Genomic DNA, 16,127 nt, shown 5'->3' with positions numbered 1-16,127 from the left:
GCTTGTGCCATAAACAGCTCTATGAGCGGAGCAACAGAGCTTAAACTTTATTCTCTGGCGGATAGGAAGCCAATGGAGAAATGTCAGTAATGGCCCAGGAGAGGTGCGGGGTGGTCTATTAAGAGCTAGGCAAGCGGCCACATTCTGGACGATCTGCAATCTGCAAAGTGAAGACTTGTTCGCGGATGCCAATAAAGCATTACAATACTCCAGGCGACCTATAATCAAAGCCTGAATTAGAGTTCTACGTATATAGAGGGGCAGCCACATTAACACTCTGCGCAAAAGGCTCAAGGTATGATGGCAGGTCCCAACAGTGGTCATGATATGATCCTTCATCGATAAATGTACATCCATCCGGACCCCTAGATTTTTTGCCACCAAGGTTAGAGAGAGGGCGGGCCCTAACACTGTCAGCCACCATTCAGGGGACCAGGAGGTTAGTGCAGCACCAAACAGCAGGATTTGTGTTTTGGCCGCATTTAGCTGCAAAAAGTGTTCCGTCATCCAATCTGCTTTGGCTGACATGTCCTTAGCAAAAGGCTGAACGATAACTCCATGTCTTTATCAAAGGATAGGAGTAATTGTGTATCGTCAACGTAGGAGAATGGCGTAAAGCCGTACTCTTGGATGACTTTAGCAAGGGGGGGCCACATAGATGTTAAACAAGGTCAGGCTCAGACAAGAGCCCTGGGGCACCCCCTTACTAAGCTTAACAATATGAGATCGAAAAGGGCCCAGATTGATGGTTTGCGTGCGCTGATCTAAAAAGCTGAGAAGCCAATCGAGAGCCAGCCCCTGCAGACCGGCCTCTCTCAGTTGAAATATCAGTTTATGATGAGAGACCGTATCAAAGGCTGCTGTTAGATCCAACAAGACCAACATCACTCCTTTGTTATCATCCAAGGACATTTTAATATAATCTGTTACCCCGATGAGAATTGTCTCAGTGGAATAGTTGGATCTAAACCGTGACTGAAGGATCAAGGATGCCGTTGGCCTCAAAATAGTCCATTAATTGCGTGTTAACATGGTTCTCCTACATTTTGCCTATAAGCGGAAGGAGCTAAATGGCACGGTAGTTGGAGAGCACTTCGGCAGGCACCTGATCTTTCTTCTTGATAGGTAGCACTTGGGCACACTGCCGTCACTTAGCGACGTGTTCAAGATCTCAGCAATAGGGGCGGCCAAGAGAGGTGCGAGGAGAGCAAATTTGAGGGCGGGCATAATATCCAAAAGGAGATCCGGATTTCTCCTTTTTTAGCATGGCTTCGACTTGCAAGACCTCAATATCCTTAAACTGTTTCAGACCTTCACCTGAGCCTACTAGCGGTACTAATTCTAATTTAGTCGGTAGCACCTGGCAAGCGTTTTGAGGGAATTGTTTATAAATGAGGTTGATTTTATCGTCGCAGTATACGGCTATATTATCACACAGTCCCTGACTCCCTGTGCGCATACTGTGGGATTGGTAAAGGAGTTAAAACTTTGTAAAGATCCTTTGAAGAATTACCTGCCTCATTAAGTTTAGTTATATTGTGGTCTTTATGTGCCTTTTTTAGATTCTTATGGTAAGTAGTGAGGGCCAGTTTGAATTAAAATTTTTCTGTTTCCAACTGGGATTTATGCCAGGATTTTTCTAGCTGTTTGCATCTAGATTTTTCACTGCGTAGGTCATCAGTGTACCATTCATCACTTTTTTTCCTAGAGCTGCTGAGTTGATGTGTCATGGGAGCCAACCTGTCTATCACATCACTCATGGTATCATTGAACACTCTAAGTTTCATGGTACCGTCCATATGCTCATTAAAAACGGGGGGTACGTATATTTTATTAAAAGATTTGGATGTAATCTGTGCCAGCGCCTTTGAAGACCATTCGAAGGACGTCCAGCCATTAGGGGTCTAGTGCTGCTGTTGATCCTAAAAGGAATCATAAAATGATCTGACAACATCAATGGGCAAGCAGGATCAGCAACACTCTGTTACACTCTGCTTCTGCTATTGAGCCATTGCTGCCTTTCAATGAGGCTTTGACAGAGCCAATTATAGAGGTGTGGCAGAAGCCCCTGATGTTTCGAGGACAGTGGCTAGACCGTATAAGCCAACTCCGGGCCATCCGGCTTTCCTTCGCCGGAGAGCTTGGTGGTACAGGCTTCTTGCTCTTCAAAACAGTCAGCTGGATCCCTTCCCACCACTCCGGGGGATAGAGACTTAAAGAAACTGGAGCAGTCAGCCAAGAAAGTTTTCTCCACGGCCTGCATGGCCCTAAAATCGGCCAATGTCATGTGTTTGTTGGGAAGGTATATCTATGCCTTGATGGACTCAGCTAAAGAGTTGGCTCCTAAGCTGCCTGAGGATGACCGTGGACACTTCTTAGAGGTGTTGACAGATACATAGGCGGCTGCTTGTCAAGTTATCCAGTCAGGATTGGATACGGCAGACTCTGTGGCCCGAGTCATTGGTCCTTCTGTGGCCACCAGAAGGCATACTTGGCTGAGGTCCTCTGGATTCTCTCCGTATGTACAGGCTACTCTGCTTGATCTGCATTTCGATGGGTCCAGGCTTTTTGGTGCAAAGGCGGATTCAGCTCTGCAATGCATCAAGGACAGTATGGCTACTGCAAGATCCTTGGGCCTGCAGTCTCAGCCTAGGGGCTATGGATTCAGGAGGTATTGAGGTCTTGGTAAAGCGGCTTTCTTTTGAGGTAGTCAGCAGCCGCAGTAGCAAAACCCTCTGTACAGGTCATACAGAGTGAAAGGTAGAGGCCATCTGCGGTTGGCCTCCCGGCAACAGTCCTCCTCTTCCTCCTCTGTCCCTAACACAGGGAAGCAGCACTAGATCCCCCATCTTGGAGCATGTTGGTCCCGTAGAAGGCCGGGTTTCCCATTTTCTACATAATTGGAAATCAATTACATCTGATCTTTGGGTTTTAAATCTTGTAGAAAATGGGTACACCCTTCTTTTCCACGGGTTTACCCCTCCTTTCCCTCCTCGCCAGGGCTGGTGTTTGGAGGACCATTTGTTGCTCTTGCAGCAAGAGGTTCTTGTCTTATAACAGGAAAGGTGCGATAGAGGTGGCTACAGAGCAGGACCGGGCTCAGGGTGCTACCTCTGGTATTTCCTGATCCCCCAAGAAGGACGGTCGGTTGAGGCGATTCTAGACCTCAGGATCTTGAATCTTTACCTCAAGCTGGAGAAGTTCATGAGGTTTACCCTGGCTCAGGTTTTTCAGGCGCTGCAACAGGAAGACTGGATGGTGTTGATCGACTTGCAGGATGCGTATTTTCATCTTGCTATCCTGAAGTTGCATTGGGAGTATCTCCATTTTACGGTGGGGTCTCAGCACTACCAGTTTGCTCCTCTTCTGTTCGGTCTTACTTCCTCACCTCAGGCCTTCACGAAGGTGATGGTGGTGGCAGCTCATCTCAGAAGGTCGGGAATTTCTGCATTCCCTTATCTGGATGACTATCTGCTCAAAGCCAAGTCGTCCGTTATGGTGCTGCATCATTTGCAAGTAACAACACAGCTGTTGTTCAACTTGGGTTTCTTGATTAATGTACCCAAAACTTACCTGGTGCCCTTTCAGCACAACCTGTTCATAGGGGCAGTACTGGAAACTACTGTGTTGATTTTTTCCTCCTTCAGAGAGGATCCTCAACATCCAGGATATTGATTCCTTTGTTTCACTATGGAGCGGTTGTTCCAGTCCTGAAAGTCTTACGCCTGCTCGGTCTGTTTGCTTCCTGCATTCTGTTGGTCAACCATGCACGCTGGCACATGAGGGCTCTCCAGTGGTGCCTCCACAGGCAGTGGTATCTGCACAATGGAGATCTCTGGGAGATGATCAGACTCTCCAGAGACACTGTGGCGGAGCTGTCTTGGTGGGGTGTTTGTGAACATGTCTCAGGGGGAGCCTTTTCAACCGCCTCCACCTGTGGCCACCATGATCACAGATGCATCCAATCTAGGGTGGGGTGCACATCGGGGGGATCTGGAGGTCAAGGGTCTTTGGTTTCCAGAGGAAAGTTTGCGCCACATCAACCTTCTGGAATTGCGGGTAATAAGTCTGGCTCTCAAGGCCTTCCTTCCCTTCAATGTTGTTTGGTTCAAGTCCTGACGGACAACACTACTGTGATGTGGTATATCAACAAACAGGGAGGAGTAGGGTCGTATTTTCTCCGCAGAGAGGCTCTGTGGCTCTGGTCCTGCGTACAGGACCACCAGATTTGTGTAATGGCAAATCATCTGGCCGGAGGGCTGAATGTGCCTACGGACAGTCTCAGTCGCCAGTACTCAGCTGACCACGAGTGGAGGCTTCACTTCAGGTTGTGGGGGTCTCCTCGGGTGAACCCGTTTGCCACTCGTGAGAACGCACACTGCCCGTCGTTCTGCTGTCTCGAGTATCCGATGCAGGGAGCATTTGGGAGACGCGTTTCAACTGGATTGGAGCTGTCAACTTCTCTACGCGTTTCCCCCTATACCCTTGATTCCTCGGGTTCTGAGTAAGATTCGCCAAGACCTTTGCCCATGTTATATTGATCGCCCCGGATTGGCCAAGAAGGATGTGGTACACAGATCTTCTTCACCTCTCATCAAACCCTCCACTCTGTCTCCCTCTCAGGGCAGACCTCCTCTCGCAGTTGCAGGTTCTCCACCCCCACCTCCAGAGCCTGCACATTCATGCCTGGAGATTGAACGGGCAACCTGAGCTCTTTCTTTCTCTCACTGGATGTGGTGGATGTTATTTTATTGTCCAGAAGACACTCCACCAAATCGGTTTATTCCGCTAGATGGGTTAGGTTTGTGAAGTGGTGTGGAGAGATCCATTGATCCTTTGAGGGCCCGTTTATCAGATGTACTTAGTTTTTCACTTTCCATGTCCCAGCAAGGTTGTGCTGTGGTAACGGTTAAGAGCTATTATTGGCTTTGTCGGCCTTCCTTTGTTTTCCAGACCAGCCGTCTTTATTTAAGTCTCCCATTGTCATGAGGTGCATTAAGGGCCTCACCAATAGGTTACTTCCCACCCCCTTCATAATGCCTCAGTGGGATTTGAATTTGGTTCTTACATTTCTGATGGGATCTCCTTTTGGGCCTCTTCATAGTTGCCCCTTGAGGCTGCTTTCGTATTTTTCGGGTGGCTATCACCTCGGCCAGGAGGGTGAGTGAGCTGCAGGCTCTTAGCTCCAAGCCTCCATTTACCTAATTTCATGCGGATAAGATGGTTCTTAGGGCCAGAGTTGCTTTCCTGCCTAAGGTGGTTACTCCCTTCAATTTAGGGCAGTCTATCACTTACCTTCTTTCCATCCTCACCCTTCCAAGGAGGAGGAGAGACTTCACCACCTGGACCCTAAGAGGGCGGTCAGTTTCTGCTTGGATAGGACCAGGGACTAGAGTTTGGACGACCATCTCTTCGTTGGCTATGTGGGAAAGATGAAAGGCAAAGTCGTCCATAAGAGAACGCTGTCCAGGTGGATCATCTTGTGTATCAAGATATGCTACGCCCTGAAGGTATCCGAGCTCATTCTACTGGAGCAAAGTCTTCTACATCTGCTTTGGCTAGGGTTGTCCCTGTAGTGGACATTTGTAATGCAGCGACATAGGCCTCCCGCCACACTTTTGCAAAGCATTATTGCTTGGATTCTGAGGTGAGGAGGGATGGCCATTTTGCACGGTCTATGCTGCAGGACTTTAGGGTATGAGTGGGTGGACACCCACCTCCGGGAGTGGGACTGCTGTGGGATTCAATTCAAAAGGTGAGGAATCCACAGGCAGATGTATCCATCAGAAGAACAAGTTACTTACCTTCAGTAACGCTTTTCTGGTGGATACAGTATCTGCGTGTGGATTCCTCACTGACCCACCCTCCTCCCTCTTGTCCATCTACATATACTGAAAAGATTTTTATTGTATGACATTGTGTTTTCCTATTTCAATAGATTGCTTTAATGTTGTTGATTAGGAAATGCTTTGGTTTTAGTTTTTCCGCTTTACCTATATACTGTGTGTATTTGTGTATATATATTATATACTGTGTATACTTGTATTATGTTGTCTGTCTGCCCCTTCGCCACGAGGGCATGAAAAAAATTGGGTGGAACTGACGTCAGCACGCAGACAAGTTCATCTTATGGCTCCAGAAACATCAGACGGAGTTGCAAGCGGAGCAGAGTCATTGTGATGTCCTCGTCGACATGGGAGAGCTAGGAAAACGTTTCCGTGGAATGCTGGCACAAGGGGTAATTCAAAAGGTGAGGATTCCACAGGCAGATACTGTATTCACCAGAAAAAGCATTACCGAAGGTATGTAACTTGTTCTTATAGTCCTTGCTTACGAGAAGTAAGTCTGGCAGTAACTATGCCTCTTTTGCTGCCAGCCTTGCTTCTCGTAAGCAAGGACTATAAATACAAAGTGGCTGTTTATGCACCGCTTGCAGGTTTTCAAAACAAATAAATAAAAGGCATTGTCATTTTCAATGGCAATAGTTCAAACTCTCGCAAATGCGAGAACTATTGCATCGCAAATACTTTTTTTTTTGTTATAAGGGATTTCGCAAGCATTGTGTAGGCGTAACCTAAAAACAGGCCAACATCATGAAAAAGCCATAACGATGGCAAAGGTGCAGTAAAAAAAAATTGACACTAGATGGGGGGGGGGGGGGGGGGATATACCAAGAGAACCAGATTGAGGCTCAGCCCTGAAGGGAGTACATCTGGCTCCAAGGTTGTTGGTTGCATCTTTGTGTTGATGATGGCCTCCATTTTAAAGACATAATAAATCTGCTGTTCAAATACTTTTACTACAAGAAGAGACAGTCCTAATCTGCTCAGCCAAGTGTGCACATGTCAATTGCTTCTGGAGCTACTTGCTATTTTACCCCCATGACCCTCCCCTTCCCCAGACTAGTTCATCCTGTGACTGTCAAGAAGTGGGAGCAGAAATAGGCAGGGAGCGTTTTCGGTTTAATTTAGTAACTCTCGCCTGAAACTTTTCCTTTTCAGAGACATTTGAAGAGCGCCTATTATCACAGTCTGCTATCCCACATGTTGTACTCTTTTTGTAAAAGGACTTTCAGTTTTATTTATAAGTGATTAGCTTTGCTTTAAAATATATAAATGAAACCTCTCCTGGTTTAAGTCAAATAACTGAATCCACTCACTGGGTTCTTGGAGGATAACGTTGCACAAAGGTACCTTTATGTGAATGTGCCAAGGAGCCCTGACAATGTGCACCTGTGGATGGAACCAGTACTCTATTCAGATGAAAAGATTATGCTCTATATTAAAGAAAAAAGAAAACACAAGTCATGTAAATACAAAGGAAAACATTTAATTAAACTGGAAGCAGCAACTGTGCTCATAGCAGAATTGTTGCAATCACGTGAATTTCTGCGTAATGAATACAGGGAGTGCTGGCGATTTTTGGTATTTTAAAGAGAAAACCTGTTTTATTGTAATATCTGTGAATTTGCGAATTTTGATATTTCTTTTTTTCGCAGACGTGTGTGTATTTTTATGATTTTTGTGAATGTCTGGCTGTAAATGTATCTGAATGTGGCCGGGTAATCTCCCCAAGGTAGTGAATGAAGCCTCTGGTGGGAATATTCCAAGGCAGTGACTAGACCCCCTCACCTCCTCTGCCATTGGTAAGGACATTCCTCAGCTCTCACCAGAACAGAGAGAGTAGTCCCGGGTGACAACATTCCAAAACTCACACCAGGGCAGTAATCGCCCCATATATGATCAATTCTGCAGCTCTCACCAGAGCAGTACCTGAAGACTGGTTAAAAAAAAGCATTTCCAATGCAGTAGTTCGGAGTGAAGAAACTCCAGCTAAGGTAGCACAAATGCAATCACCCCTGTGCACGCACTGCCACAACCAGTCTTATAACATTAACTGCTATACTGGGCAGAGCAAAGGAGGGCCAAAGTAATTGACAAGCTTGTCACCCTTGCACGGATGGCTATTACGGCCTCAAAGCCCTATGCCTTCACCCCTTGCCTCTCTCTATTCTACAGCGTGCGCTGCGGTCTCTCTGGAGCTTTCTCCTGTGTCTTTCCGTTACACGTGGACTGCCTTGTGAAAGTGTGTGATTTTCCAAATCTCTCTCCTCCGCGGGTGACATTGGTGACGGTGCCCACTAGTGTTGCAGTAAAAGAGGGAGGCGGGCACCATTGGTGACTGTACGCGCTCGTGATGAGATAAAAGCGGGCGGTGGGCGCCATTGGTGACGGTGCGCGCTAGTGTTGCAGCAAAAGCTGGCGGTGTGGGCATCATTGTTGATGGTGCAGGCCCGTGTTGAGATAAAAGCGGGCGCCACTGGTGATGGTGTGCACTAGTGTTGCAGTAAAAGCGGGTGCCATTGGTGATGGTGCAGTAAAATCTGGTGATTTTACAAAGGTCTGCAAGGAATTTAAATATATAAAAAAATGTTTGGTTGCCAAATGAACAACAAGAGAAAGGAGTGAGGGCGCCATGTTAAATATAAAAAAGTTTTACTTACACAGTGACCTCTTGCATCGCATTTAAAAATAAAAAACGGTTGTAGGAGATCATTTCAGAGAGATTTGTTTAGGAAAATAGTGCTCTGAGGCTGTAATTCTACCTTACTGAGTAACAACATATTTAACAGGGGTGCCCTCATGGGACGATAAAAAATGAGACAAGGCGGTACTAAGGAGTGACTACTAAGCCTATTGACCAATTAAAAGCCACCATTTACAAAGGACAGTGATAGGCGCCGATTAAAAAGATGGCTGGAACTTTAAGTCCATACCTCAATAAAGCATGTCTCAAAGAGACAGTGCAAGTGCTGCCTAGGCGAGACCTAAAAATGATTGCAAAATTCATAGCCCTAGGACTTTGGCAGGGTGTATCTACCATGTGAGCACTTTTGAATACTGAATGTATCTTATCCATTTACTATACCCCTTCATGTTGATGTGATGTTGTTACAGATGTGGGAACACGTGATAACTGCCATTCTTTGTTTACAGTTGGAGCTTCATCTACCACCCTTTTTTTTCAGTACTTACAAATGTGAAATCATGCATGTCTATATAACCCAAAATATCAGTTATATAGGATTATGGATTGTTTAGCAGCAGTATATTCTTATAAGGATAGGGTATTGATTAAAGAATTGTATATGATCTTGAGTAGCTATAGGGAAAGTGATGTGTTAGCCATGCGGTTAATTCAGCATGAATATATTGAAGATGCTCTTGTCTAACTTAGCTCTTTGGTTGTTTCTATTAACCTGAAGCTCCAGCAGTTCAAAACAGTATCTGTATTCTGTTATACACCTGAAAGAATATCCAAATGGAGGGCTAGTAACAAAGATGCTAATACAGGATGCCAACCATGTACATCTGTTTGCCAGTTGTCCACAACTGGGCAGAATCTATGTTGAATATTCTATTTTTCGCAGAACACCTTCACGCCAATATTGAGTTATCTGTAAAAACATTATGATGGGTATAATTATATAAACAGGCACTGATCATTGCTATTGACATTGTTGTGGCTTCGATATGTATCACTATGCAGTGGATCAGCAAGTCATTGTCCAAGTGATGGATACAGATGTTCTAGATCGATGAAAGAAGTATGCCATTTTAACGACCAAATAGAAAAAGAGTAGCCAGCGGTTAAGTGACATTTGCTCATTATTATTCTAAAAGGGACTTTCACACCATGTCATGATAATAACTTTATTTTCTAATATAATTCAACCAGATGATGGTACATGGGATTTATAGCATGGCTTACTCAACGTTAGAATATTATGCCAATCGAGCCTGTGTAATTACTTATCATTGACCACTCGAAATGCCTTACTTAGTTACTTACCTTCATTAATAATATTTCTGGTGGATACTGTGTGTGCAGATTCCTAATCAGTCCTACCTCCCTCCCTGTTCTGAAGGATGGGCATGGACCATTAATGATCAAATAGAAAAGGTTAAAATGTATTTGTTACACTGCCGCAAAATTGATCTGGGGCTTTCTCATCTCTGCCTCAAAGGGCATGGAAAAATGTATGTGCAATTAATGTTGGTGCATCGGATGGGTACTGTATGATTCCGAATACGCCTCTCCAGCGTTGTTTCTGGGTCCGAGATGGAGCTAGTCGTCCTTACTGGAGTAGAAGATGTATGAACGTTTTCTGTATCCAGTTCTTTCCTTAGGGTTATTTAACAAGTGAGTAATCTGCAGGTACATGGCGTATGATGTGTTTAAGTCAAACCTGGAAAGATGTGTACACTTTTGTCAGAAGATTAGGAAAATGTACGCAGCTTACAGAGTAATTATGGTTATGAAATATTTTAATATCTTTGTCATTGTTTGAAAAGCTTCCAAAAACTGGTGGAAGATTGGTCATGTGGGTAAAATGTTGTAGGTTATGTCCCAAAAATGAATTTTCCAGTTCAGATTCTGTTAGAGAACATTTAGCCAAAGCTGTATGCCAGGATGCCTGAGTGATCAGTCCCAGCCTTAAACTAAAGTCAGAGGCTAAGGACTGCTGCATCCTTCTACGACTTTGGTAAAAATCAATGTCCGTTTGCTTTTCTGACCCAAAATTTTACTTTGAACTCAATCTCATTGGCTGCTAAGAGCGTATAATTCATGCTCTGGTGGCCGTTGTTGACCTCCAGACTACCTCCTGGAAATATAAATAGTGTCTCCTGCCATGAGCAGAATGAATGCACCACACAAGGGGTAGGCAAATGTGGTTTTGTTTCCTCCGGCCCTTACCTGTTAAGTATAAAATTTGTGCACCACACTTTTTTTTAGTTCAAAAAGGAAGTTTATTTAGGAAAACAAGTGATACAGTACAATATATTATAAAGGATGTAAAGAAAAGGAAAAGAAGAACATATAATGTGAAAATATCATGCAAACATTTCTAGGTTGGAACAATAAAGCAGTAAAACATCAATATGTTAATAAAGCATTGCATAGCATTTAACAATCGTATAACAATATAGAATTAGCCGAAATAAAACAGTATAATATAAGATATTATTAACTGAGATCTGGAATATAATGGAGGTCTAACAACTTCTTGTTGAGCAGGAGGTAAGGAAAAAGAGCGTTTAGCACTGCAGTCAATAAAGAATGTTACAGGTGACCATAAATGTAAACGCTTTATGGCTAGGTGAGCAGGATGAACAAATGCTGTATCCAATCTTTGATAACAAACTGCATACCACCAATCCTAGAAAGATAAATTCTTAAAATCCTTCCAGTTTTTAGTGATCTGTCGAAAGGCAAATGCTAACAGTAAGTCCACAATCTTTGTATTGGGAATATGATCTTCCCAAATAGGAGACAAACTACCCAAAAATAAATGTGTGATAGAGAAGGGGAAATTGGAGTTGAAGATAGTTGATTTGAGCCGAGACAGAAGTCCAGAAATTGTGTACGTGTGGGCAAGTAAAAAGTAGGTAGTTTAAGTCCACGAATGGGTTGGAGCAAGACCAGTAGGTATCCGGTACAGTGACATGCCGTTTATGTAATACAGCTGGGTGTATTAGAAGCCTGTTGTAAATGAAAAATAACGTTTGCATGACATTCGTTTCTATAGAAGTTTTTCTAATTTTGGATCATATTTTGTTCCACAGAGAAGATGGCCAACCTACCCCAAAATCCTCTTCCCAAGAAAGTTCAACTTTGGTTTTTATTCTAACGGAATGTGAGGGACGTAAATGAGTATACATTTTGGAAGCTTTAGGACCAAAGAGTAAAAAAGCACATAGGTTATTAACATGGGGGAGGTGTCGGATGAGAGAGAATTTAAGTGTATGTATTTGGAAGAGCTTGTGAGATTAAGTTGTATTTGGAGTGAAAGGAAGGGGGCAAGTGAAAAAGTTGACTAGCTTCAGAGAAAGACAAGACCTTATTCTGTGAAAATAATTGATGTGTCCAAATTAAGCATTTGTTTCTCTAAGATTTCTAACAAAAGGGTTTTCCACCAATTAAAATGAAAGTGTTGTGCCATGAAGAGGAATTAAGGAAGGAGTCGAAGTCGGTAGGGGATGAGGTTGGAAAAAAGCCCATAAGTTTGCAGGTGTATTTAAGAACAGGAGTATAAAGAGAAGGAGGTCTATGTGTAAAGGACAGAAATTCTTTAAAAGAGAATGGGGAAAGAAAGGAACGTTCAAGAATCACCCTCATAGGGCAATCCAATGAGGAATCGGAAAGCCATCCTGAGGCTTGGCGAAGGAGGAAAGACTTATGATAAATAGGAAAGTCAGGATATTTAACACGTCTTCTATTTTTAGCTTTATTAATTGCAACAGGAACATGCAGGGTGTTTTTTTGTTCCACAAAAAAAGATAATAATCTAGAATTGATTCTCGTAAAACATTTTAAGGGAATGGGGACAGGGATATTAGAAATTGTATATAAAACTAACAGGGCCAGCATCATTTTGATGGAATCAAGACGACCCCACCAAGAGAGATACAAAGGGTGCCACTTAGAGGTCAGCAAGGAGATTTTATGTAAACATTTCTCCAAGCAAAGAGATTAAAGGGGTAAAATAAAGACCTAAGTATTTAATATGATGTGAGTTCCAAGCAAAATTAGAAGAACTGAAATCTCACATTTATCCTGATTAAGCTTGTGACCAGAGACAGAAGCAAAAAGTTCCACTTCTTGTATGAATGCAGGGACAGAAGATTGTGGTTCAGAGAGAAATAATAATTTATCATGAGCATATGCTGCTAATTTAATATGTACGTCTTTAGATTCAAATCCCTTTATGTCAACATTTTGGCGGATTCTGGACAGAAAAGGTTCCAGGGCTAGATTGAAGAGGAACGGAAATAATGATCAGGCTTGACGTACCCCCCCCCCTTTTTTAAGTAAAAATAGCAAGATGAAGTACCATTGACAAAAACGGTTGCTCGTGGCTAGGGATATAGAATAGAAATCAGAGGTAATTTTTGAACCAAAATCAAACCACTTCAGTGTGTGGAAAAGGTACGACCACTTAACTCGATCAAAAGCTTTCTCTGCATCTAGTGCTATTGCAGCATATGAATTAGGTAAATGGGAAGCTTTTTTATAAAATATAGAAAAACAGTCGAGTATTATCAGAGATGAGACGGCCTTTAACAAAATCAGATTGTTCTGCACCTAATAGTTGAGGGAGGAAGGATTCAAGACGGATAGCAAGCGCTTTAGAATTTTTTTCACAGTCAATATTAACAAGCTAAATGGGTTTGTAATTCTTGCAATATTTCAAATCTTTCCCTTCCTTGGGAATTAGGCATATTCGAGTGTAGTACGTGTACATGTTCATTGCCACCATGTTTATTTCAAAAAAGCTCATAAGAATTCGAAGTTTGAAGTGTAGGATTATATAGTATGCCTAGAATGTTGTATCTATATGAAATAACTAATTTGTTCTGAGTGAGTGCGATTTTGTTTTTCACCATTATCTCTCTTGTTTGACTGGCATTGGTTCTCTTGTTAGCCCTTTTCTATATGTTGGGTGGATGTTTAGCCCCTTACAGGAGGGCTGTATATTTTTTTAGGATGTGTTGGTTTGTTTTTTTGCAAACTATGTATCCCTTCCTTGAGGGATGGGGAAGGGTTTTAGTCCCACTTCCGTGTTGATTGTATAGTGTGTTTTAGTCCTCTGTGTAGTCTGTGTTCCCTCTCGTGGTGTGGTTTTTACCATTTACCCTTGGGTTTTAGACTGTTGATTTCAATTGCATATTTTGTGTATAGTTGTCTTTCATTTTAGTATGGTTTATTTAATTTTCAATTTTAAAGAGAGAAGATAATGTAGTATCTTCATGTTATGTTTATAGTGTTCCCCTTTACCTTGTTCCTAGCTGCTCAGCCAGTGTGAGTGTGCTGTGTGCAATGTTGGTGTGATTGACATGAGTGGAATGCTTGGGTGCCTGGTGTGAGTGTTGTCAGTTGGAAGATGGGCTGAGCAGCTAGCTCTTGTGGGGCTGTTACTATGGATGTTAAGAATCTAATAAATATCATAAACGCATCTCTCGGCTATGTCTGCTGTGTCACCTCACGCAAAGAACCTGCTTATTACATAGAGCCTCTAAAAAGGACCCTGAAGATGCTCCTGATTGTGTAAAAAGATTTAAAAGATTGAGTAGCTTGGGAAGAAGGAGGGAAGTGAAGTGGGTGAAAAATTAAACTGTGAGCCCATCAGGTCCCGGTGCTTTGTCTTTCTTAAGTGATTGTAAGGCGTTAAGGAGCGTTTCTTGTTGTGATACCGGAGAGAAATTGTGTAATATCAAAATCAGAAGGTGAGGTCTCGCGAGAGTAAAGTGATTTATAGAAAAGAAGAAATTGATTAAGTATCTCTGGATCCTTAGTTTGTTGTGTGTTGTGTTCATCGAAAATGGCATCAATATCAAACTTATTATGTTTAACTTTTAAGTAGTGTGCCAAAAATTTGCCAACTTTGTTCTGACCACCATAGAACTTTGCGCTATATTTCAACAAATATAATGAAGCATTATCCGTTGACTCTTTGTTGAATTGAAATTTTGCCTTCATAAGTTGAGAGACAAGTTTTGGATTTGGAGGAATAATAGGAGTGTTCTAGTCTCTTTATCTCAGCCAAAAGATCACTGGTTAATTTGTGAGCATTTTTACTTTTTCTAGAGACAAAACCAATGATGAAGGCTCTAGCGGCTGCTTTGAAAGCATCCCAAATGATGGAAAAGGGAAGAGTATCAGTTTCATTTAAAGAAAAATATTCATTAAAAAAGGAAATGAAAGAAGAGCTAAAATTTGGATCTAAAAGAAGTGAATTATTAAATCGCCATCTTCTAGGTAATTTAGATTTTGAAATAATATCCAATTGAATGGAAATGGGAGCGTGATCTGAGATCAAAATAAAGCCAATATCAGCGCTCTGTAAAGTATGGGATATGTTGTGAGAAATAAAGAAATAATCCAATCTGGATTGAGTGTGATGAGCTGGGGAGAAAAACGTAAATCATCTAGTAGTAGGGTTGCAAATTCGCCAAGCATCTAAGTTTATATTGTTGAATGGTTTGAATAAATAATTTAGGGGCTTTATGAGGTTTAAAAGAGACCAGCGAATTTCGATCAATAAAGGGATCCATCACTTGGTTGCAATCACCAGCGAGGATACAATTGTCATCCACACATAAGGAAATTTGCAGAGATAAAGAGGTCCAAAACAAGGGATCTCCATTAGTGGAAGCATAAACATTGAACAAAGATACAGTAACACCCCCGATTTGCAATTTAGCCCCTTCGCTGCAAGGCCTTTCCCCCGTGTGCTAAGCCTTTTTTTTTTTTTTTGGCTATTTGGGGTAGTTCGCGCTTAGGCCCCTGTAACTTTTTGACCACATAAGGTATCCACACCAAATGTATGTTCTTTTTTTCCAACATCATGGGGATTCTAAAGGTACCCAGGGTTTGTGGACTACCCTAGAGGGGACCTAGAAATTAGCCTAAATACAGCTACATTTTTTTGGGAGGCGGAAAAAGGACTTCTTCTAATTATGACAGCCGTTTAAAAACAATATACAGTTACATACAATGGACCTTTCTGGTTGTGGGGATATATAGGACTTGTAGGTTCACCAAGAACCCGACGAACCCAGAGCCAATAACTCTGGGTTGCAATGGTTTTTTTATTATGTACCGGGTATATAGTAATTATTTTGGGAAAATATATACATGAAAAATCGGTATGAAAGACTATGTATTTCCGAAATGGGAACACAATATAGAGTTTAGAAACAGTAGATATTTGCACATTTACGATATTGGGAGTACCCATACTACTAGCAAGAGAATTATAGGTAATTTTTCATAATGACTTCTTTTTTACACATTGTCTTTCATTTGGAAGGCAGAAATGCATCGAAAGTCAGTAGGTAACAACAGTTGCTTTACGATTCTGTGTTACCCTAAGTCTCCCGATAGAAATGGTACCTCACTTGTGTGGGTATGCTTTGTGCCCATGACAGGAAACAGCTCAAAACGCAACCTGGACACACCACATTTTCACAATGAAAAATTTCCCTTTTTTTGCAAAGTGCCTAGCTGTGGTTTTTTAACCCTAGCTCTGCCTGCACCTAGGGAAACCTAGCAAACCTATACAT

The 16,127-nt window shown here is 42.4% G+C and overlaps 1 protein-coding gene across 7 annotated transcripts in view; it reads left to right on the top strand.

The window, feature by feature from the left end:
• The window catches only part of EXD1 (exonuclease 3'-5' domain containing 1), a 972,955-nt gene that overhangs the window by 425,358 nt on the left and 531,470 nt on the right, over window positions 1–16,127 (top strand). Inside the window, exon 1 of one of the 7 annotated variants that reach the window (XM_085627147.1) lies at window positions 14,666–14,820. The exons of the other annotated variants lie outside the window; for them this stretch is intronic. Coding sequence (XP_085483273.1) covers window positions 14,700–14,820 — 121 coding nt within the window. The 5' untranslated portion in view covers window positions 14,666–14,699. Of the gene's footprint in view, window positions 1–14,665; window positions 14,821–16,127 lie in introns of those variants that run through there. 7 annotated transcript variants of the gene reach the window in all.

Source organism: Triturus cristatus, chromosome 9, assembly GCF_964204655.1.
Source record: "Triturus cristatus chromosome 9, aTriCri1.1, whole genome shotgun sequence".
In the NCBI taxonomy this organism is placed as follows: Eukaryota; Metazoa; Chordata; class Amphibia; order Caudata; family Salamandridae; genus Triturus; species Triturus cristatus.
This window is presented reverse-complemented; position numbering and strand designations above follow the sequence as displayed.